At 40.1% G+C, this 24,934-nt stretch overlaps 1 protein-coding gene across 2 annotated transcripts in view; it reads left to right on the top strand.

Annotated features, from left to right (window-relative positions):
• Nucleotides 1–604: 604 nt before the first annotated feature.
• ATP2A2 (ATPase sarcoplasmic/endoplasmic reticulum Ca2+ transporting 2) overlaps nucleotides 605–24,934 on the top strand; it is a 57,958-nt gene continuing 33,628 nt past the window's right edge. Inside the window, exons 1-5 of one of the 2 annotated variants that reach the window (XR_014139808.1) lie at nucleotides 605–869; nucleotides 1,564–1,581; nucleotides 1,669–1,751; nucleotides 9,173–9,277; nucleotides 14,427–14,565. Coding sequence is in view for 1 of the 2 variants with exons in the window: in XM_081802259.1 (XP_081658385.1) it covers nucleotides 752–869; nucleotides 1,564–1,581; nucleotides 1,669–1,751; nucleotides 9,173–9,277; nucleotides 14,427–14,565 (463 nt within the window). In the remaining variant the exon portion in view is untranslated. The remainder of the gene's footprint in view (nucleotides 870–1,563; nucleotides 1,582–1,668; nucleotides 1,752–9,172; nucleotides 9,278–14,426; nucleotides 14,566–24,934) is intronic. The other variant, XM_081802259.1, reaches the window with a different exon arrangement.

Genomic DNA, 24,934 nt, shown 5'->3' with positions numbered 1-24,934 from the left:
GGGGCGGTGCGCGGGAGGGGGCGGGGCCTGCGCGGCGGCGTGGGCGCGAGTAGCGCGGGAGGGAGGGAGCCGAGGGGAGGGGGCGGGGCCGTGCCGCCCGCGCCGCGCTGGGCCCTCTCGGCCAATGAGCGGCGTCCACATGCCGCGGCGGCGGCGAGAGGGGAGGCAGCGGCGGATAAATGCTATTAGAGCAGCCGCCGCGGAGTCGTCCCCGACGCCACCTCCTTCTCTTTCGCCGCAGTTTCCTCCGCCGCTGTCGGGGGTGCGGAGCTGAGGGAACAGGGCGAGCGCACCGCGCACCAGCCCGCCGGCTCGCCGCCCTCGCTTCTTTCTGCTCTCGGGGGTCGGCCGGGCGCCCCCTCCTCCGGCCCGGGAGGGGCCGCGAATCACCTCAGGAAAGCGGGGAGGGGGTTCGGGGGCCGCGGCCTGCGCTCCCGGCGGGCGGTTGAGGGCAAAGGAGGCCCTCCCTTCTGACGAGGGGAGGGAGGGTCAGGAGCCCCCCACCGCCCAGCTGAGTCCGGGGCGTGCGCCGGCGAGGGCCGGGCTGCGAGAGGGGCGGTTGTCTGGGGGAGGGGGCGCGGGGTGATTCAGCGCCCGGCGAGGCGGAAGCGGCCGCAGGAGGAGGAGGAGGAGGGGGAGAGGCCCGTCCGCGCCTGGGCGCCCGGGGTGGCACGAGCCCGCGGCCCGAGTGCGAGGCGGAGGCGAGGAGGCCGCGGGGACTGGAGGCGAGGCCGGCCGGGCCCCCGCAGCCATGGAGAACGCGCACACAAAGACGGTGGAGGAGGTGCTGGGCCACTTCGGCGTCAACGAGAGCACGGGGCTGAGCCTGGAGCAGGTCAAGAAGCTCAAGGAGAGATGGGGTTCCAACGGTAGGTGCCCGGCGCCGGGACTGCAGGGGCCCCGCGCTGCCCGGCGCGGGCCCGAGAGCCAGGGAAGATGGCTGACCGGGCTCCACCTCGTGGGTCTGGGCTCCGCGCCCGCCGAGGGCTGCAGGCGGCGGGTCGAGCCCGCGCCCCGGCCCCGCGGGAGAGGGACTGCAGGCCGAGGCTCTGGGGTCTTGTCTGTATCTCCAGGACCCCGCGCCTCGAGCCCTTGACCTTCCTCGCACGCAGTTAGCTCAGTGGCTTCTCACCCGCAGCAGCCAGCCCCGCTGGAGGAGGGACGAGTCTCCTGCAACAGGGTTGAACCCTGCGAGACATTTTCTTGTCCCTAGCCAGTTTATGAGGCGTCGTTGCAGTTGAGAAAGCCTCTAACCGTTCTGCCCAAAGTTACACATCTGGGAGAAGTCATGACATAGCTGAAATGACTCCTTGTTTCGGGAGCCCTGTTCAGTAGGTAGCGATGAGATTTTACGCTTCGGAATACACCTAAGGTATTGGTTATAACAAATACTGCATATTTTCTTGGGGTACCATTTGGTATGGTTCCCATTAAAAATGGTTGAAGGTTCATAGATCTAGGTACGTCTTTCGAAGACTGATAATTTTAGCAATTTATAAAGACAATGCTAATTTTTTTTTTCCCTTCTTGACACGTTGACGGGCGAATTTCTACATTCTACAGAGTTACCGGCTGAAGAAGGTGAGTAATCTTAACATGGTCTTTTTTTTAACCCCTTTGTGTGCTGATGTTAAGATGACATTTACAACAAATGTTTGTTTCTAACAGGAAAAACCTTGCTGGAACTTGTGATTGAGCAGTTTGAAGACTTACTAGTTAGAATTTTATTGCTGGCAGCTTGTATATCTTTTGTAAGTATAAAAAAACTTTATTTCTCTCCAAAAAGTAGAGACTATTCCAGAGATGAAAAACCAAGAAACAAATGATGTCTGTTGGGTGAGAACATTATATTTAGAGATTTCAGCGGTGTCTTCATTTTTTAAAAATCTGGGTATTTTAAAATTATAAACAAAACACTTGAAGCCATTTGTGTGCAAAAAATTAATGCCTGGCATTTACAGTGCAGTTAGAAATTGTTCCTACATGGGGCAGGGTCTTACAAATTTTTGTGGCTTATCAGATTTTAATATTAAAAAGTTCTTTGTCAGAAGGTCTTCTCTGTTTTGGGTTCTTCCATTGTGTAAGATCATCCTAAGATGATGATGGGCCCTTTGTAGTCTGTAAATAGAACTTACAAAAGGAATATTCCAGTTGCTCTCCCTTCCTGGTAATGGCAAGGTGACAGTTGTTTCTGACAGTGACAAGAATGATGACGGCAGTGATGGCACCACTGTTGACCAAATTTGGTCACTGACCTTTAGGGTGGTATATTTATCTAAATTGGACCCCCGTCTTAAGTGACTCCTAGGTAGAGAGCACAAGGTTCAGTACAATTGGTTCTGGATTTTAAAAGGAAAAAAAAAAAAAACAAAAACCTGTTTTTTCTTAACTGTGGTTACCGACTTGAGTCCTGTATGGTTGCTAAGAAACTGGTGAAATGCAAAGAACTACAGCAGAAAAAGGGTGATGGGTTGGTGAGGATATTTCTAGGTTATTAACATTTTTTTTTCTGTTCAATATTAATTTTTTACTGCATTTTTTCTTGGGCAGTGGACTTCTTGGTAGTTTTTCTGAAAATGGTCATGAGTAGGACACAGATGTTCCTAATCCTAACAGCATGCGATGACTTTTGTTCTTAAATTACAGTATTGTATTCTTATAATAACCATGGTGGGAAGTGAAATTCACCCAGTGCAATACTTCTTCAGGCTTCACAAAATTGACACAGCTTCAAGGTTTCATTTTTGTGTGTTTGTACATTTGAAAGCCCTAGGAATCTACCTCCGTCTTTATGACAACCATATCCTAGAAGGCTGTTTTGAGAACTAAATCAAAAGGAAGCAGTAGGCACTTCTTTAGGTGAGGGGGGAAATTGGCAAGAGGTGAGCTTTTGGAGTAATACTACTGTATACAGCTTCTGACATGAGACTTTAATATTAATCTATCATGCCATGTTGGCTAAGTGATATGTAGCTATTAATAATAATTCAGTCCTCACGAATCTTTTCTGTGGTTTTCACTGAATAAAACTGAGAGTGTCATAGCAAAGCATTCAGTGTCCTGAATTACTCCATACCTCTTACATGTCTGTCTGTTCTTGATTAATTCAACACCACCCACTCCTCCCCCCTCCCCCCAGTCCTCCTAAATGGCTGCTGCTTTTACCGATTAAGATAAAGGACTAGAGCGGTTTGAGTCTCAGTTTCAGAAGTACATTGTCTTTGGGCAAAACAAATAATACGTTTGGGGTAGTGTAATGTTTATGTTTAAGCTAGCTGCATAATTCTGAAGTAGCCTCAGATTTGGCAGTTAAGATACTGGGGTTCAATAAGGTTATCAGGGACATCTTAGAAGTAAATCATTTGGTGTATACAAGGCAGAGATAAAATAAATTTTTATTGAGTTATTCTGTGTGTGTAACTTAAGGCTGTGTTGTAACATCAGCATTATTTCCAATAAACAAGCTATTGAATATTTGGGTTTTATAGAATCTCTTGAGTTGCCAGTTTGATGACTTTGTATTAACATTTTGAATTAGTGATGTGTGTGACTTTTATTTTGAAGAAAGGAGTTTATAGTTTTTAGCATTTTTAAGTGGGTTTTAAAATGCTCTAATTTTATCATAGAGTAGGATGTTGGGTTTTTATAGCTTTATAGAACTATATTTTGGAATTGAAATTTGAATTACCTTTTTGGTAACTACTTGGAGTTAATGCTCAGGAAATGAACTGTGTGACATTTTTATTTCATGGGTTGCTAAACAAAAATAATAAAGGTTTAGGAAATACTGTTAGTTTGCTCTGACTTGTTTGATCAAGACATTTTGGATATCAGACCTGTTTTGTTGATTTTCTTCATGTGGAATTGGCGCTATTATTACATTGTTCTTGACCTTTTCGTTGTTTCTTTTATCTTTTAAAAGATCACTGAGTCTTTTTTGTGGTAGTTTATTCCTAATTTACAGGAAAATCATGGTAGAATATTCATGTTCTTTTGGAGAATTGATAGTTCCTACAACATGTACATATGGTCAGGTTCTTCTCAAGTTAAAAAGAAATACCAGGCTTTAGTGATTTATTTCAGATATCAAATAAGTAAACTGTTAACTGTAGGAAGCTGCGTTAATGTTCTGTACTCATGACCTGTTGGGATAAAGTGTAATTGCAATATTCGCCAGATAGAGTTTAAAGTTTACTTGGATTGGAAGAAGTGAGCTATAATCTCTCCCACTACATATAAAGTAACATTAGAAATTCCTTCATTTGACATTCATGACCTGCTATCCTTTCACTGTCTTTACATCCTCCTTGGTCACAACTTTGCCCTTCATTTAATACATCATATGGTTGCTTACTGGAACACCTTTTCTCTCCTTCACTACTTCATTAGGTATTTATTGAACACCTGGGACATGGCACAGACACTGGGGATACAGCCATTTGAACAAAATAGGCAAAGTCTCTTAACCTGGAGCCGACATTCTAGTAGAGACAGATATAAACAAGTAAAATGTTGAGTCTGTTGGACAGTGATATAGTGCTATGGAGAAAAATAAAGCAGGGGGTAAGAGTATGAGGAGGGAGGGTATAGTTTTCACATAGGGTGGTCAGGAAAGTCCTCCAAGAAGGTTACTTTAGAGAAGAGACCTGAAGTTCAGGAGATGAGTAGGAGGGCCATATCTGCCTCATAGGAATTCGTGAAGTCCTCTGTTGAAACGTAGTTTGCAAAAGTTGCTCTACCCTCCAGCCCCATTTCCCCACCACAGCTACTTGAAGTGATCCTAAAATGCTGCTAAAACGTGGTGAGACCAAGGCACTTCTCATCTTGTCACTTGTATTTGAATGGTGTCTTTTCCTTCCTACTGGACCCTTTAAAAAGGATTCTTCATTTCTTTTAGAGCCTGGGTTAGTGATGCTGATAAAACAAATATATCTGAGTGAGCTTGTGTTTGTAGCATTTTCAAAATACATGAGGTCTGGTTTCTTGGTTTTCTTAGTACAATATAGTCAAGAAGTAGTTTATATTATGTAATGATTTTACTTTTTTCCTGTGTTTTCTTTTAACTTATTTTTTTTTAAAGGATAAAATGGGTAGTTCACTGATTGGTCTAATTTATTTAGAGCCTTTCTTTAAAATGTTTTGAGAGGTGAATGTGTGTGTGGGTGGGTGTGTTTGCCTGTAGGGTTTTTGTGTTTCTTTTAATTTTTATTTTATTATGTTGTGTATGTGTGTGTTTAAGAAGATTGTATTCTCAAATCGAAAACCAGTATTTTTAAATTTATGTGTGGATCAGAAGAGAATGTAGTCTAATTCATACCTTTTTTTTTTAATGGCTAAAAGAATTTTGGTTTCCCACCCCAGAAAATTGTCATAACATTTATTGTTGATACATTTTCTTTCTTGTGAAATGTTTAACTTTGATTTCCTCTTTAAAACTTTTTTTTTTAATGTAAATTTCCTCATTCATTGAAGTATTTGAGTACCCAGTGTCCTTGCAAGTTTCTAAGGATACAAAGAGGAATGCAGACAGGTGCCCTCAGTCTTAAAAATGTGCTTATGATCTCTCATGTTCTTTTTTTGGATCTCATTGAGTGCTTAGTACATTATCCCCACATGAAGCTAAGATAATGGAGTCACAGAACTGTGACTGTCTCCCATTGGAACACACATTTTTACCTTGGATTAAAATTTGCTTTTATTCATTAAACTCTGCTCTCCAGCATCTTCTGGTTGTCCTGTCAGAAGTTTGTGATTGGCAGAGATCAGTCTTACAGATAATTAGAAGATAGCCTATCCTGCCCTATTGAAGCAGTTTTAAGATGTAGTTGAGTACTCATTAGTAAGTGGTTACCTTGAATAGGATTGGCAGATTTGAAACTTTGAATTTGCTGGATTCTGTAAGCCCCAGAAGACAAGTGTTGTTACTGTATTAATAGTGCAAAGCAAAGAAGAAACACTGCCTAAAATTAACTGCAGTAGCTTTTTCTTCCACTTTCCTTTGATAGTGTTGATGAAGTTGGTTACTTCTTGCTCTAGATGTTTAAGTTCAGATAGACCCTTAGGGTCTTGTACCTTACAGGTTATATGAGATTTTGTTTCATTCATTCATGCTTCTGTACAGTAAATAGTGAGCATCATCTGTGTACCAGAGATACTTCTAGGCCCCTGGGGATACAGTGGTGAACAAAAAGCAATACAAATAGGTAATCGTTTATGTTCAATGTATTCTCCAATGAAGATTTTTAGAAACATTTACCCCCCCCATATGAACATATTTTGTATAACTTGATAAGCCGTAATTATGAGCTGACTATGCTATAATGCTAATAAGGCATCTTTCATTTTGGTAATAATGTGTCTCACACACTTCACTCCCTCATCTCCTGGGACCTTTCATTTGTAGCATCATCATCCTATGTACACTAGGTTTCCTTTCAATAGAACAAACCATGAAGGACTCCATAATATGATCTGAACATAATCAACTGGATTGGTTCTTACCAGTTAATGAAATATGGGTTGATCTTCACTTTGGGCTGTAGCATTTGATTATTTGGGTTATTTGTGGTTTCAAAATAGACATTTTATTTTTATTTTTATCTTTTAAAAGATTTTATTTACTTATTTGACAGCGTGCAAGTGCGCAAGCAGGGGGAGTGGCAGGCAGAGGCAGAGGGAGAAACAGGCTCCCTACAGAGCAGAGGGAGCCCGATGTGGGACCCAGGACCCCGGAACCATGACCTGAGCCAAAGGCAGTGCTTAACCAACTGAGCCACCCAGGCATCCTCAAAATAGACATTTTAAAAAGTATTCAGGAAATTGATGGTTGATTTTAAATAGGTTCAGCATCAGCCTTCCACACTGAGAAATCTGCCCGCTAGTTTCTCATCAACCAGTAATTAATATACTTGTGGAACCTTCAAATAATTACGAATGCTTGGGTTTCTTTTCTTTTTTTTTTTTTAAAGATTTTATTTATTTGACACACAGAAAGAGAGAGAAACACAAGTAGGGGGAGTGTGAGAGGGAGAAGCAGGCTTCCCGCGGAGCAGGGAGCCGGATGCGGGGCTCTATCCCAGGACCCTGGGATCATGACCCAAGCTGAAGGCAGGCACTTAACGACTGAGCCACCCAGGCACCCCAGTGCTTGGGTTTCTTACACATAAACATTTGAAGTCCTGTAGTGGAAGAAAAGGTTACTGCATTGTACAGATTAGGATTTTTACATAATTGATAAATTCTACTTCTGCAGAGGAACCACACATTTTTTTTTTTTTAAAGTAGAGATTTGCTCTGATAGTCCTGTAACTATTTGCTGTAGTCTTCCCTTTGCTCCAGCTGTTAGGGGATATTTAAGTTTGTTCCTTAGGCCTAGCTGCCAAGAGGGAAGTTCCTACCCTCTTTAACAAGGTGTGAAGCTTATCTTACAGTTGCTAATGCCTCACTGACCTTTTGCATAGGTCCTAGTTGCTCATCAGGTTGAGCGATTTTTCTCCCCCAAGAGCTAATTAAGTTTCTTATTTCTGATATGCTCTCCTTGGCAAATGTTTGAAAGGCTAGTATCAAAGCAGCTGTGATCTTGCATCTATCAAAATTTATAACTTCCTAGGGAAGTTTTCGTTTTGGCACTAGGCCTGGCCTTAACACCAGGAATGCCCTGTTGAAAGCCTGCGGCAACATTTATATTCATTCTGGTTTTCTGCCTGCCCTAGTTCACTAGCTGTCAGTGGTCATTGGTACCTTTCAGGACCCAGTCCTGGTGTCTCCTGGTTTTTTTCCTGCTCAGGTTGATATTTCTTGTTCATTCATCATTCCCTTATCTTACTTGCAAAATTCATGTTAGGCCTTGTCTTACCTCTCTGGTTGTTTACTGTTTGTATAAAAGTTCACCTTACACTATTCCACTAAGTATAAACTTAGGTGGTTTCATTATTGCCGTGAGCCATATCTGACTATTAAAAAGTATCAAAACCAGTGCTTTGATTGTTTACTAAATTGGTCTTTTATTTATTTATTTATTTTTTAAGATTTTTATTTATTGAGAAGAGAGAGCATGAGAGGGAGGAGGGTCAGAGAGAAGCAGGCCCCCTGCCGAGCAGGGAGCCCGATGCGGGACTCGATCCTGGGACTCCAGGATCATGACCTGAGCCGAAGGCAGTCGCTTAACCAACTGAGCCACCCAGGCGCCCTACTAAATTGGTCTTTTAAAGAAAATATTTTTTTGTGAAATATGGAGACATTTTAAGCAATGCTAAAAAACAAAGGCAAATCTTATCTCCCAGATTGAATCATAAGATACCTTTGACATCCTTTCTGGATTGGCAGTTTTTCACAAAAATTAGTTTTTAACTATTTAGATGGCTCTTTTACCATGTTCTTTATCATTCTTAAAGATTCATTTCTTGGTTTCTCTTATCAACTTAAGTTTGCTCAATTATGAAGTTTATCTTCTCTTAACTTGTAGCTTTTACATCCTGACAAGGTTATGGTTGTGTGAGCTAGAAATTAATTTTCTGCTCATTTTCCTTGGGGCAGTGTTCTGTATCCAGTTATAAATAACATTTGTGGACTTCTGTCCTCTCTGAAGTTCTGAATTGCTATACTAGATGTCATATGGAGGATAACCTTCAAAATACATTCCTGATTGCACAACAACCTTGAGTAATTTTGAGATGACCTATAGTGATACCATTGAAAATAACCGGGTTGCTGTTGTACTCTATAATTTTGAGTGCATGATCAAGTGATTTTTACAATGAATTTATGCTATAGATATTATTTGGTAGGAATATTAAGCAAATCAACAAAGTTGTAGATGATTGCCTTTTACTTTATTTAAGTTTTATTTCTTCTGAATATATCCATGTAAAATGAATGGGATTTATTTCCCAGAAAGTATTTTATTTGGATTTTAAAACAATTAGTATGTGAAAAATAGCTTTTGAAGAATATTAAGAAGTTGTATAGTTTTGATTCTCAAGAATTACTCTGAACAAGGGACATAATAAACTGGTTGTTGCTGTCATTACATTTTGCCACCATTTGTTTCTAGGGACGGTAAGAAGAGAGATTTTATATAGTGCAGTTCCTTTAGTGCCAGCCACTTTTGTTGTCAAGTGGCACTAAGCCTAAAAACACGTTACAGTTCTAACACATGCCATTTCTCTTTTAGGTTTTGGCTTGGTTTGAAGAAGGTGAAGAAACAATTACAGCCTTTGTAGAACCCTTTGTAATTTTACTTATATTAGTAGCCAATGCAATTGTGGGTGTATGGCAGGTAAGCAAAAATTCTGCAGTGCTAGAGTTTAGCAATTTATATAAGTGATTTAAACTGTGTTAATCTGTTTTTTTTTTTTTTTTCCTGATGTATTGACTAAAAATATCTCTGGAAAATCTACGTGTGCTTTTTCTTTTGTCTGTTTATTTAATGGCAACATTTTAGACCTCTCCTGCATGTATATACTCTTAAAATTGCTCATCCTTCATGCAGCATGGAGTTAAGAATAATGGATGAGAGAAGCTATTTGAGGAAAACCAGGAAATTTGAGATTCAGTATCTGTATATTTCCTAGCTGCTTCCTGTGAAAAGTTTCATAAATTCAATGTCATTTTTATTCTCCTTGGATTTTTTTTTTTTTTTTAACTGTAAAAATTGTTTTCCCTTCAGAGCATACTTCTGGCTGTTTTCCCTCAGTTGCCTGGGCCTTTCTGACTCACAGAATGGAAGCCAGTTTACAGAAACATAATGGGATTCCTACCCACCCCCACTTCATGTAATTGCTATTCTGTATATATCTAGTTTAGAGGACTTTAAATTTCCTTTTTTTTTTTTTTTTTTAAGATTTTATTTATTTGACGGAGAGAGACACAGCGAGAGAGGGAACACAAACAGGGGGAGTGGGGGAGGGAGAAGCAGGCTTCCCGCTGAACAGGGAGCTCAGTGTGGGGCTCGATCCCAGGACCCTGGGATCATGATGTGAGCCGAAGGCAGACGCTTAACAACTGAGCCACCCAGGCACCCCGAGTGCATCTACATTCTTAAAGTAGAAACATTTTATAAGCATACTTAGTCCTATTAGAATTGTAAACTTCTGGGGTGCCTGGGTGGCTCAGTCAGTTAAGCAGCCAACTCTTGATTCGGCCCAGGTCATGATCTCAGGATTGTGAGATCCAGCCCTATGTCAGGCTCCCCGCTCCGCAGGGAATCTGCTTGAGGTTCTTCCTCTCCTTTTGCCCTCCCCCCTACCCCCCCCCCCACACTTGCACTCTGTCTCTAAAATAAATAAGTAAATCTTTAAAAAAAAATTGTAAACTTCTGATCTTATTAATAAACATGAAGGCCTTTATGTAGTGGGCTCATACAGAAGGATGGTCTACTTAGAAGAAAATATTATTGTGCTATATTTCTCTTACTTTAATTTTTTTCTAAAGTTGTTTATATTTAAGTAGAAGTGATCCTCTTGTGAATAATATAGGCAAAAGAAACAATATACAGCATTAGATTGTCCTTCTCAAGCTAGTAATATATATTTTCCTATTAAATAATTTATGCTAGTTACTAGGTAGGGTACATACATTCCCATGTCATTGTTACAGTGATGTTATAAGACAAATGATATTCCCATTTGACAGATGTGACATTGAGGTTCAGAGTGATTAAGTGACTTCTTAAAGGCTATACAGGTAGTACAGAGTATCTGTGACTTGAATCTAGGCCCAGGCTTGCTCCAAATTTGAAGTAAAATTTTACAGCAGTTTTCACAGGACTTTTATATTTATCTTAGTTTAAAAAATAACATTCTTAGGTTTTAATCTCATTTACATAGTATACAGATGGTATGGGCAATACTGAAGAGTTCTTGCTTCTGGAAGTAAGGGAAATTATAAGAGTGTAAGGTAGTATTGGGAGGTTGCGGGGGGCACATGCTGCTGACCAGTGTCATCAAAGAAGGTGACAAGTGATTGGCAACTAGAGAAATCGAGAATTGTTCCAATTTTAGTATATATGCTGCTGAAGTGAGCACTTGATAGAACCTGTTTGTTTTTTGTTTTTTGTTTTTTTAATACAATGTATTATTTTCAGGGGTACAGGTCTCTGATTCATCAGTCTTACACAATTCACAGCGCTCTCACCATAGCACATACCCTCCCCAGTGTCCATCACCCAGCCACCCCATCCCTCCCACCCCCCTCCACTCCAGCAACCCTCAGTTTGCTTCCTGAGATTAAGAGTCTCTTATGGTTTGTCTCCCCCTCTGGTTTTGTCTTGTTTCATTTTTCCCTCCCTTCCCCTATGATCCTCTGTCTTTTTTCTCAAATTCCTCATATCAGTGAGATCATATAATAATTGTCTTTCTCTGATTGACTTATTTCACTTAGCATAATACCTTCTAGTTCCATCCACATTGTGCAAATGGCAAGATTTCATACTTTTTTTTTTTGATGGCTGCATGATATTCCATTGTATATATATTACCACGTCTTGTTTATCCATTCATCTGTTGATGGACATGTAGGCTCTTTCCATAGTTTGGCTGTTGTGGACATTGATGCTATAAACATTGGGGTGCATGTGCCCCTTCGGATCACTACATTTGTATCTTTGGGGTAAATACCCAGTAGTGCAATTGCTGGGTCATAGGGTAGCTCTATTTTCAACCTTTTGAGGAACCTCCATACTGTTTCCCAGAGTGGCTGCACCAGCTTGCATTCCCACCAACAGGATATAACCTATTTGAATTTGTGATCATTTGTTTCCCTTTCCCACCCCTACATTCTAAATATTCCTTTTGATCATTTGAGTTGAGAGGAAGCCTTTTAAAGTAGTTTTAATTGGCATTTTTGTCCTTGGGGTCTGAGATAATTTATCTTTAATGCTTCTAATTTAAATGTACTTTTGCTAATTTTGAGTAGAAGTAAAATCCAGTGCTCCTGGGATATCTCTTAACCTTGAGCAATCTAGTTAAACTCTATCTGACATGACCTTGTAGAGGGAGAAAAGGAATTAAAACTGCCACAGTTAACAAATGGGAGAGGTGATTCTATGGAAAAAAGTGGTTTCAAATTTGACTAATTGAATAGCAGCAGTGCTGAGAATTTATTCTTTTACAATATCAGTAGCATTTGAATTTAAGGACCTTATAGCAATGACATTTAATTAGAATTAAATATTCTAGCATTTCTGTTAATTACAAGGTGATACAGATAATATTCTTTAAGCAAATCTGATATGGGGTTGAAATTATTTTTATCATGAGGTTCCCAAATTTAACATATTCTGTACTTTTTCACGGATGTAAACATTTAAAGTGAGACTCATGCCATTAGCTTTCAGTTTTAAGCCCTCTAACTTCACTTTAAGCAGATTTTGGGATTTTTTGCGACAGACCATAATTTTTACACTCAGGTAAAAATGAGATTACAGGGACACCTGGGTGGCTCAGATCTTGATCTCTGGGTCCTGGGATTGAGCTCCGCATTGGGCTTCCTGCTCAGCGGGGAGTCTGCTTCTCTCTCTCCCTCTGCCCCTCCACCCTGCTTGTGTGCTCTCTCTCTCGCTCTATCTCAAATAAAATCTTTTTTAAAAAAATGAAATCATGTAGTATTGTGTGTAAATTCTACCCAGATAAGGTTAAATTGAGCTTTGGGGCGCCTGGGTGGTTCAGTCGTTAAGCGTCTGCCTTCGGCTCAGGTCGTGATCCCAGGGTCCTGGGATCGAGCCCCGCATTGGGCTCCCTGCTCAGCGGGAAGCCTGCTTCTCCCTCTCGCACTCCCCCTGCTTGTGTTCCCTCTCTCACTGTCTCTCTCTCTTTGTCAAATAAATAAAATCTTTTAAAAATTAAAAAAAAAGGTTAAGTTGAGCTTTATATCAGAAGGCAAGAAGTGAGAGAAATGAATCCTTTCCTTTGTGTTTTGAGTAACCTCACCTGGGCATGCACTGTGTAGATTTGCTCCTTGACTTCTTTTTTTTTTTTTTTCTTTTTATTTATTTATTTGAGAGAGAGAATGAGATAGAGCATGAGAGGGGGGAGGGTCAGAGGGAGAAGCAGGCTCCCCGCCGAGCAGGGAGCCCGACGCGGGACTCGATCCCGGGACTCCAGGATCATGACCTGAGCCGAAGGCAGTCGCTTAACCAACTGAGCCACCCAGGCGTCCCTGCTCCTTGACTTCTAATTGCTTACTCTCCAAAAGGAGAGAAGACAAATTTGGCACATGTGCTTTTCTTTTTCTTTTTTTCTTCCCTTAAAGGAACTTTCCTGTAGCTTTTTTTTTTTTTAAACATATTTTGATTTCTGCATCTTTCATCTCAAAATTTGGAAAGAAAACCTATGTATGATTAAGGTTTGATATACTTGTATACAGTATTACAGTAAATATGGTATATATGCTATGGGACTGGCAGTTTTTGTTTTTTGGTTTTTTAGGGGGAGGTGGAAGGGAGGTAGAGGGAAACCTAATCAGGGTCCACGCCCAGCACAGGGCCCAACAGGGCTTGATTTCACAACCCTGAGATCTTGACCTGAGCCAAAATCAAGGGTCAGCTGCTTGGGGAGCCTGGGGGGCTCAGTCAAGCGTCTGACTCTTGGCTTCAGCTCAGGTCATGATCTCAGGGTCATGAGTTCTAGCCCCACCTCGGGCTCCGCACTCAGCATGGAGTCTGGTTAAGATTCTCTCTCCCTCTGCCGTCTGCCCTGCCACCCATGCACGTGCATGTTCTTTCTCAAAATAAATGAATCTTAAAGAAAAAGTTGGATATTTAAAATGACTGAGCCACCCAGGCACCCCAGGACTGACCGTTCTCTGATGAGATTCCAACCATTTATTAGTCTTCACTACTGCAGAGAGATTTCCTAGAATTTGAGATGTAACTTGATTTTCTTAATTTTCATCACTCATAACATGTATTATTGGCCAAAACACAGTCTAAATAGTTTGTAAATCCTCATAGCCCTTGCGGTAGTAGTGTTGGTGTCCAGGTTTTGTAGGCACCAAACCTGTGTGTTGTGTAGCTCCTGCACAATCACTTAGCTGTTAAGTGGAAAAGCCTGGGGTGAACCTAGGCAGTCCAGCCCCAGACCATCACTTTTCATGTGAGACAGGATCAATTTTCAGTGGTGTGGCTGTGACTGGAGGTGAGGGCCTTGTTACACAGTGGGCTTGGGAACAGCAGATTCTGTAACTGCTTTTTCCTGTTAGGATTTTATTCCCTGTTCAGGCCTGTTAGGGTGCTTAATTCTTCATTTTTTAGCACAAAATTGTAAGATCCTGGTGTTTTATCATCTTACGTGAATTGTTTATAAGTATCATTAATGTGCATCTTTTGTGTCTTTTTTCCTAAAGTTTAGAAGTCTAAAATTTGATTCCTTGGACTAAAATACTAATTTGCAGTGGCAAGTATGTGTTGACTACTTTTATCTTTTTTATAGGAAAGAAATGCTGAGAATGCAATCGAAGCCCTTAAGGAATATGAGCCTGAAATGGGCAAAGTATATCGACAGGACAGAAAGAGTGTCCAGCGGATTAAAGCTAAAGACATAGTTCCTGGTGATATTGTAGAAATTGCTGGTGAGTTGAGTTTGTCATTTTTGTTTTATTCTAGATTGTGTATCTGAACGCAGTCCTTTTCTCAAGGCTCATAATTGTTTTAAAAATTGTGCTCAGGGACACCTGGGTGGCTCAGTCGGTTGAGCGTCTGCCTTCGGCTCAGGTCATGATCCCAGGGTCCTGGGATCGAGCCCCATATCGGGCTCCCTGCTCAGCGGGGAGCCTGCTTCTCCCTCTGCCTGCTGCTTCCCCTGCCTGTGTTCTCTCTCTCTCTCTCTGTCAAATAAATTTTTAAAAAAATTATGCTCAGATGTATCAATTATATTAACAGGTTTTGGTGCCTTCCAAACAAATCAAGTTTTCTGTATATTTATTTCTAGGTGTTTGGCACCTCCCCTCGTGTTGATAAAACTTGTTTGTTTTAAACAGTGTTTTGAACTGTTGTACTTAATACTTTTGGTCCGTGGTAGAACACTAGCACTAGTGAAATAATGAACTTAATCTCTATTTGACAATTAGTTGAAGTGAGCAATTTAGAAGACAAGTTAAGGGCTGCATAGTTTTTCCTGTTTTGATTCTTGATACAAATGTTTAGTCATACTTGTAACTATCAAACTAAGTAGATGGTTAAGGGTAATTTCCCAGCTCTAAAAAGCTCTGCTTTAAAATACTTCTGCATAACGCAGAGCCAGGGGTCTCAGCTTCAAAGACCTTCAAAGAGTTTGTGAATTCAGTGCAAGGCCAGAGCTCTCCACAGATCTTAAAGGGGTTTGTATTCTCATTGCTCAAGATCAGTACCATGTTTTTAGGCAGCCCTGAATGCCCAGAACCAATAACAGTCTAGTCTTTTTGCTGGAGAGTTATATCAGATTATTCACACTGTCATGGTTTTTCACACCTTGCTGAGCTCCAGATACTTTTTACCAGTTGATCCTTGAACAATGAAGGAGTTGGGGCGCTCAGGAATCCATGTATAACTTTTGACTTCCCCAAAACTTTACTGCTGGCCTTATATACAGAACATAGTCAGTTAAGACATGTTCTGTATGTTTATATGTTTTATATATTGTATTCTTAAAGTAAGTTAGAGAAAAGAAAATGTTACTAAGAAAATCATAAGGAAGAGAAAATACAGGGGCGCCTGGGTGGCTCAGTCAGTTAAGTGTCTGCCTTCAGCTCAGGTCATTATCTCAGGGTCCTGGGGTGGAGCTCCAAGTCAGGCTCCCTGCTCAGTGGGGAGCCGCCTTCTCCCTCTCCCACTCCCCCTGCTTGTGCTCTCTCTTTTTCTGTCAAATACACAGGATTGTATTATTTTTAAAAATCCATTTTTTAAACTAATTTTGACATTGAGAATATTGTAAGAATAGTAACAGTTCCCACATATCCTTTACCCAGATTCTCAAAGTGTCAATGTTTTATCACATGTGCATTATCCTTTTTCAGTCGATACCTATACGTTCACACATTTTTGTCTGAACTATTTGGGAATATGTCACAGGCATGATGCCTCTTTATCCTTAATACTTGAGAATTTATAAAATCAAGGGCATTCTCTTAGTATAAGTTCCGTACAATTATCAAAATCAGGAAATTGATACAAAACTTGTCTAATCGACAACCTCATTCAGTTTTTTACTTGTCACAGTGGATTTTATAGCAAAAATAAGAATTAGGGAATTCTGGCTGTGATACGGAAAATAGGTCAGAATGGGGAAGGCTAGAGATAGGCTATTTGATAGTCTAGGCCAAAGGTGATGAGGCAAGAGATAATGAGAGCAGTAGCATTAAGAATAACAAGGGAAGAATTTTTGAGTTTATGAATAGTGGTTCTTAAGCGGAGGTGCACATCAGAATCATCTGGGGGCGCTCTTTAAAGTTTTGACCAGGTCCTGTCCCAAAATAATTGAATCTCCCTTGGGCATGAAATTATGGCCTTTGTAGTTTGACAGATAGTCTCAAATTTCAATGCTGAGTGACAGGTTTTAATAACTAGATGGGGGGCGCCTGGGTGGCTCAGTCATTAAGCGTCTGCCTTTGGCTCAGGTCATGATCCCAGGGTCCTGGGATCGAGCCCCACATCGGGCTCCCTGCTCCGTGGGAAGCCTGCTTCTCCCTCTCCCCCTCCCCCTGCTTGTGTTCCCTCTCTCGCTGTGTCTCTCTCTGTCAAATAAATAAAATCTTTAAAAAAAATAAATAACCAGATGGGTGTATGGAGCTGACTGGGCTTGGGATGTAGAATCAAAGCCACTGGCAGGATTTCTGATTTAGGTGACTGGATGGTGATGGTGCTGGTAATTGAGGAAGGAAACCTCAGAGAAAGATGGTTTGTCTTTCCAGACGTACGTATGTGAGAGGTGCAGTTGCTGATAATGTCACCTAAATTTGTGTATGAGATTCCATTTGACTTCATATGTTTTCCATTTCTCCAGTTTAATCTGGTAATATACTCATATACTCTTCAGCCTCTCGCACTAAAAATATTTTAAGAGTTTTTATGCTAGTTAGGCTATATCAGTATATTGAGTCTATATGAAAAGTTAGGGAGGGGCGCCTGGGTGACTCAGTCGTTAGGTGTCTGCCTTCAGCTCAGGTCATGATCCCAGGGTCCTGGGATCGGGCCCTGTGTCAGGCTTCCTGCTCCACGGGAAGCCTGCTTCTCCCTCTCATGCTCCCCCTGCTTGTGTTCCCTCTCTCACTGTGTCTCTCTCTGTCAAATAAATTTTAAAAAATCTTTTAAAAAAAGAAAAATTACCACCCAGGCGTTTATCCTGAGTTTGCATCAGTAAGTGCAGTGGTAAATAGTGTCAGAGGAAGCTGTAACCTTGACCCTCAAGGCATCTTCCCTTTTGAAGAGATAAAGGCCAACTACTCTTTGGATTTGTCTTCTCAATCTGGTTGCTCTCCAGGCTTTCCTGTCTCAGTACGTCATTCTGACCACCTAATTAGCTGAGAGAAGCTTGGGAGTCATCTTGGTCCTTCATTCTCGTTATCTTTCTCTAAGACCATTTGATTCTGTCTCCAAAACAAACCCAAATTTGTGAATTTGTTTCCTCAGTCACCAGCTCATACTGGGACTGTCCTTGTGTCCTTACTGGGCTCTGGCTTCCTTTGTCACTTTCTTCCAGTCCTTTCTCCACATAGCAGCCGGAGCAGTTTCCTAAAGGTCCTGTTGTTCACTCACCTGCTAAAATTGTTCAGTGGCTTCCCGATTGTACCTGAAATATAAAATGCTTTTCACCTAAAAGACCTTGCATCATATGGCTCCTGCTTGCTTCTATGATTTCATCTCATGCCTCTCCTTATGGGCCTCTATTTTTAGTTTTCAATACCACCGAACTTTCCTGGCCTTTTTTAGGAAGTTAAACAAACTTTATATAATTTATTAATTTGCCCAGATCTCACAGTGGCAAAACTTTGGTTATAGCCCTAATTTACCTGACTTTTCTTGCCCGCTGTGAAATTCTATTTCCTATAATGTAGTGTTTTGTATGTTTGTATGTGTTTGATGGTTTAGGAAGGACAAATAATGATTGATTCAGTGTGTCTGACCTAAAACTTCCAGTCTTCTGGAATACCCTTATTTGTATATGTTGTGGTAAAATACACAGAATATAAAGTTTACCATTTTAACTGTTTTTAAATGTATAGTTCCGTGGCATTAAGCACATTCACATTGTATTATGAAAAGTTAGGGACCATCTCCAGACCATCATCCATCCATCTCCAGAACTTTTTCATTTTCTCAAACTGATCTTCTGTTCCCATTGAACAGTTACTTCCCTTTAAGCCCTTCTCCAGCTTCTGGCAACTACTCCCTTTCTTTTACTATTCAAAAAACAATTGGTTTAATATTAGAAGATGAGTTTAAATCCCTCATCTTAGGTGAATAGACTTAACTAGTAACTATGTTAAGCAAAAAACACGTTTAAACCCCCATTCTGCTTTCACCTCTTTCTGAAACATTTGTGGGGAGTGCGAGCAGTTCTAATAGTTTAATGCTTTTTCCTTCCTACTCTTTCCCCCACTGTACATGGGTTGCTAAAAGCATGTGCGGTGCTTCAACGCTGGGCTCTTGTATACTACTCTTCTTGAATTTTGACCATTCTGAGGGATGCAGAACATTAGCAGTCACTCCCCCTGCGCCTTGCCCTTAGGCCCCAGCAGCCACAGTTTATTCTGGATATTGCATATAAATGGGACCATACAATATATGGCCTTTGAGACTGCCTTCTTCACCTGGTATATTGTTTTTCAGAATTCATCCATGCAGCATGGGTCACATATTTTTCCATCATGTGTATAATGTATCTCATTACTTTTTATGGCTGAATATCCCATTGTTTGGGTGTACCACATTTTATTTATCCATTCATCAGTTCACCAACATTTGGGTTGTTTCCCCTTCTTGGCCATTATGAATAATACTACTGTGAATATTTGTGTACAAGTTTTTGTGTAAACGTATGCTTTCAATCTCTTAGGTACGCCCTTAGCCATGGCATTGCTGGGGCATATGACTACTCTATGTTTAACATTTTGAGCAACTCCCAATCTGTTATCTGAAGTGGTTGCATTATTTTTCATTTCCACTAGCAACATTTAAGTTCTAGTTTCTCCACATTCTCACCAACACTTGTTGTTATCTTTATTTTCTAATTTTAGCCATGAAGTGGTATCTTCCTAATTTCCTAATGATGTTGAGCATCTTGTCCTATGTTTATTTTCTGTTAGTATGTTGTCTTTGGAGAAATGTCTTTTCAAATCCTTATCTATTTAAATTGGGTTATTTGTCTTTTTAGTCATCTGTAAGGTTTTGTTTTGTTTTTTGTTTTTTTTTTTAAAGATTTTATTTATTTATTTGAGACAGAGAGAATGAGAGAGACAGAGAGCACATGAGAGGGGGGAGGGTCAGAGGGAGAAGCAGGCTCCCCGCTGAGCAGGGAGCCCGATGCGGGACTCGATCCAGGGACTCCAGGATCATGACCTGAGCCGAAGGCAGTTGCTTAACTAACTGAGCCACCCAGGTGCCCGGTTTTGTTTTGTTTTTACATATCCTGTCTTACCAGATATGGTTTCCGATAATTTTTCCCATTCTGTAGGTTTTCTTTTTACTTTCTTGGTGTCCTTTGTAGCATATATATTTTTGATTTTGATAAAGTCCCATTTGTCAGTTTTTTTCTTTTGTTGCTTGTGCTTTTGGTGTCCTAAGGTACTGTTGCCTAATCTAAGGTCACAAAGGTTTTTCTGTGTGGTGTGAGGTGTGTAGGTGTCGGGCTTCCTTCTTTTGCAATTTGGATATCCAGTTGTCTGAGCACCATTTGTTGAAAAGACATTCATTGAATTGTCCTGGCACCCTTGTCAAAAATCAATTGACCACATTTTCTACTACAAATGGACTATTATTCCATTGATCTGTGTGTCTATCCTTATGCCAACACCACACTGTCTTGGTTACTGTAGCTTTGTGTTGTAAGTTTTGACATCATTGAGTTTGTGTCTTCTCTACTTTGTTGTTTTTCTTTATGGTTTGGAGTATACTGGGTCCCTTGCATTTCCATATAAATTTAAGATTAGCTTGCTCTTTTCTCCAAAACAAAAACCTAGGATCTCGGTAAGAGTTATGTTAATTGTATAGATAATTTTGGGGAGTATGGCCACCAACAACATTAAATCTTCCAGTGCAAGAAAATGCCACTTGGATGATAATGTAGGGTGTCTTTCCATTTATTTAGGTCTTTTATTTTAGCATTCTGTTGTTTACAGTGTACAAGTCTTGTCTTGTTTATTCGTAAGTATTTTATGTTTTTTTTGTTTGGAAGCTATGTGTAATTGGGATTGTTTTCTCTATTTCATTTTTAGATTATTCTTTGCTGGTGTATAGAAATACAATTGATTTTTGTCTGTATCTTAAACCTTGCAATCTTGCTGGAATCTTACTAGTTTTTCAAGAGCCCTTAAGATTTTCTGTAAATAAGATCATGTTATCTGCAAACAAATATTTCTGTGTCTTTCCCATCTGGGTGCCTTTTGTTTCTTTTTCTTGTTTAATTGCCCTAAATAGAATCCCCAGTAGAATATTGAATAGAAGTGGCAAGAGTAGACATTCTTGTCTTGTTCCTGATCATAGGGGATAAGTGTAGTCTTTTATCATGAAGTCTTATGTTAGCTGTGGCTTTTGTAGGTGGCCCTTATCATGTTGAAGCCAGATCACAATTTAATTTTTAGGTTGTCAATATATTGTTTGGTCTGTTTGGTGACTTTTCATGGTGGTTGTATATCTATATCCAAATTAGAAATCATAGTTTTGCTCAATTACTAGAACCAGTGGGTCACTGAACTGGGTAACACGTAATCCTAAGATGTGTACAAGGATGTATGGAACCTTTTTGGATAAACATACTGTGCTTAACCTGAGCCAGATAAATAAGCATTTATTTATTAAAACTATACACGTTGAGGCTTTTTAACTTCTACTTTTATTAGGATTAATAATCTGATTGACTCTGCCATTTGGCATTTAGCACAGTAATTCAGTTCTGTGAACCAAAGAAATGAACTTGAATTTTAAGTGTAGATCCAAATTATTTCTTGGCAGTCAGTCTTACTCTCTACATAGCCTAAGGGATAAATGGCATGATCTGTGCTTTTAGACATGGTAACTTTTATATTTTCATTTAAATTATGAAATTAAGTTTGAGGGATTCTTTGATGAATTGAAAAACTGGAGAATATTGTGAACTGTTTTGGAGATAAAAGCCAAGTGTGGAGTTACTATTTGGATACTTACAGAAAAAGAGATCTTTTTGTAGCCATTTTTTTGGATATAGGGTTCATCTCTTAAATTCAGGTGATAAAGTCCTTTTTGCTAGCTTTTGGATGAGTATAGAGTAGTTTTGCTGAACTTTCTGAAGGCTAGGCTGGACCAGGAGGTTTTTTGAGGGGGAGATATAGGGATTAAGGAATTTAAATTCCAGATGTTACTATACCAGCTAATAACCTTTCCAAGGAGACATTGTGTAAGCATGCATAGCAGATGCTGTGTAAACCTTAGAAGTATCTAGAATATAGGAGCCAAATAAAATTGCTCTGGCAAGTAAAATACGGAGATAGTTACTACATTTTCATCATCTGAAGCCACAGTACTTTTGTATTACCTTAATGCCAGGAAAATATTTGGATGGCTGGAAACCCAAATTCGTAAAATCAGGTATAATTTTATGAGAAACAAACATCCATATTTTTACGTTTTCTGGATTATCTGCTAATCTTATCAAAGTGAATCAAGCTATGGTAGTCATAAAAGTCTTCACTTCAGAATTTTAGGGGTTCTAGCGTGTGCCTGGGGGGGTTATTTATTGACTCTCAACGCCTTTGTTTTCAGGATTGTTTAAAACAAACTTTATGGGGGCACCTGGCTGGCTTAGTCGTTAAGCGTCTGCCTTCGGCTCAGGTCATGATTCCAGGGTCCTGGAATAGAGCCCTACATCAGGCTCCCTGCTCCGCAGGAAGCCTACTTCTCCTTCTCCCACTCCCGCTGCTTGTGTTCCTTCTCTCGTTGTGTCTTTCTCTGTCAAATAAATAAATAAAATCTTTTAAAAAAAAAACCAACAAACTTTATGTATCTTGGTAACCTGGAGTTGGTGAATAGTACAAAGATAGAAGTATCCTTGATGATTTCTGTTCTATAGTAAGTATACTTGGGAGCACATCATATCTTAAGATTATGTGATAGAAATGACAGTCTTAACATAAAATTCCATTTGCTTTAGCTTCTAAAGAAATTGATTTATTTCCTAAAATGAAAAGTTAATGTTCAGTAAGTAGTGCCAGCAGTTTTGGGATTTAGTCAATAAAAAAACTAATTCTTAAACTTGGCAGCTATTTAAGGGAAGAAAAGTTCCACTGTTGATAGTCACCTTCCAGTAATGGAAATTAATAACCTGTGAAGCGGTGTTTCCAAGCAGTTGAGGGAAAGGAAAGACAAAGTTGTAAAATACAAAGATGACTGATTGACAGAAGAACCCGGATTATTATTCTAATTCTGCATGACACTGGACAGATTAACCTCTACAGAATTGGGTAATTGGAGTAGACTTTTTAAAGGAGCTTTCTGGCTTTAGAAGATGTCTGATTCTGATAACATGGTCTTATCATTTGTTAACTGGGGCCATGAGTCCAGGTGTACTTTTGCTTTTAGGAAAAAAAGGATTTGGAGCAGTCTGAAAGTCAGCAAACACTTTAATCCATAACTGCCAAGCTCCCTAACCGCTGATACAAATACCCAAGATTCTGTGCTATAGAGCAGAGAGGTGTTTTTTTTTTTGGCATACAGAGCCTTTTAGTAAATATTTGAGGCTCTGTGGGCCCCACACAGTCTCTGTAGAAAAATATATGTAATTTTTTAAATTAAGCCTCTAAAATTGTAAAAATCATTCTTCTCTTACAGGCTCTTTTAAAGATTTATTTTTTCATTTATTTGAGAGAGCATGTGTGTGCACCCACTTGAAGTGGGGACTGGGAGAGGGAGAGAATCTCAAGCAGACTCCATGCTGAGCTCAGAGCCTGACCTGGGGCTCCGTCTCATGACCCTGGGATCATGACCTGAGCCGAAATCAAGAGTCAGACCCTTAACTTGCTGAGCCATCCAGGTGCCCCATTGAGGGCTCTTTTAAAAACAGACAAAAACAGGGGCGCCTGGGTGGCTCAGTTGGTTAAGCGACTGCCTTCGGCTCAGGTCATGATCCTGGAGTCCCGGGATCGAGTCCCGCATCGGGCTCCCTGCTCGGCGGGGAGTTTGCTTCTCCCTCTGACCCTCCCCCCTCTCATGTGCTCTCTCTCATTCTCTCTCTCTCAGATAAATAAATAAAATCTTTAAAAAAAAAAAAATAATAAAAAATAAAAACAGACAAAAACAGGCCTTCAGATCTGGCTAGCTGCTTAGAGCAATGTTTTTTAAAAGTATGTACTCCATATGATCTAGTAATTCCATTTCTGGGTATATATCTGAAGGAAAAGAAATCACTATCCCAAAGAAATATCTGTACCCCTATGTTACTTGTAGTGTTGTTTACAATAGGCAAGACATGGAAACAACCTAAACATCTGTTGATGGATGAATGGGTAAAGAAATGTGTTTATATGTGCAGTGGAATATTACTCAGCCATAAAAAAGAAGGAAATCATGACAGTTGCAACAACATGGATAGACCTTGAGGGTGTTATGTTAAGTGAAATAAGTCAGAGAAAGGCACATATTGTGTGGTCTCATTTATATGTAGAATCTTAAAAAAAAAAAAAAACCTCCTAGAAACAGATCAGATTGGTGTTTGCCAGGGACATCCAGGTGAGGTAACTGGGTGAAGGTGGCCAAAAGGTACAAAATTCCAATTGTAAGACAGATGTTCAGGGGATTTAATGTCAAAGATGGTGACTATAGTTAACAACACTGTATATTTGAAAGTTGCTAAAAGCTCTTACCACAAGAAAAAAAAATTAAAACTATGAGCTGACGGATGTATTGACTAATTGTAGTAATCATTTTGCAGTTTATACATATATCACATCATGTTGTACACCTTAAGCTTATACAGTGTTATATGTTGATCTCAAAACTGGGGAGGGGGAAAAGAAGTATAATTGGTGTAATTAAGTAAAATATTGTTAAGCAATTTACATAGTATTGCTGGAACATTGTTAAATAGCTTTTACCTGTTTCTAAAATGATAAACATGGGGTGCCTGACTGCCTTAGTTGATAGAGCATGAGACTCTCTTGATCTTGAGATCATGAGTTTAAGCCCTGACGTTGGGAGTAGAGATTACTTACCCCCCCAAAAAACAAAAAACAACAAACCCAAATGCTCTAAAATGATAAACATGGATCAGAGAAGTAGAAGCAAAAATGTATGACCAAATAAGGTGGGGAGCAGGTTTGCTCTCGTGCCTTTTCCCCCATATGGAGTTGTTTTGCAGTGAGAAGGATAGAAGAAAGGGCTATCTGGAGGTGTAAGTCTGAGCCTCTGCATCCAGATAGTGTAGAAATCATTATCTTAGGTGTTCCTATAAGTCATAATTCTGTTTCAGAATCCGAGATGTTAAGTTCTTAATCTTAAGAACTTGTACATATGCAGAAGAGCAAATAGTCTTATAGAAATCAGTGCAGATGTATTAGAAGCAGAGAGTTTTGAGACCTAGGGCCCTTCATTCATCAGTCAGGGTAGCTAAGACTTTTAAGAACCTGAGAAACAAGGGACTCAGGAAGGTCTCCTTTGACCCATCAGATCACGATGGACTAGTTGATCTTGAAGCCTCACCTAAATCTCCTGGGGCTGGCATTTCCTGATTTCCTGTAATTACCTCCTCCCCATTCCCCATGACTCAGAGGTAGTCAC

The sequence above is a fragment of the Leptonychotes weddellii genome, chromosome 13 (genome assembly GCF_054177405.1).
Source record: "Leptonychotes weddellii isolate Sample4059 chromosome 13, ASM5417740v2, whole genome shotgun sequence".
NCBI lineage: Eukaryota > Metazoa > Chordata > Mammalia > Carnivora > Phocidae > Leptonychotes > Leptonychotes weddellii.
Note: the sequence above shows the minus strand (reverse complement) of the source record. Positions and strands in the feature narration are given on the sequence as shown.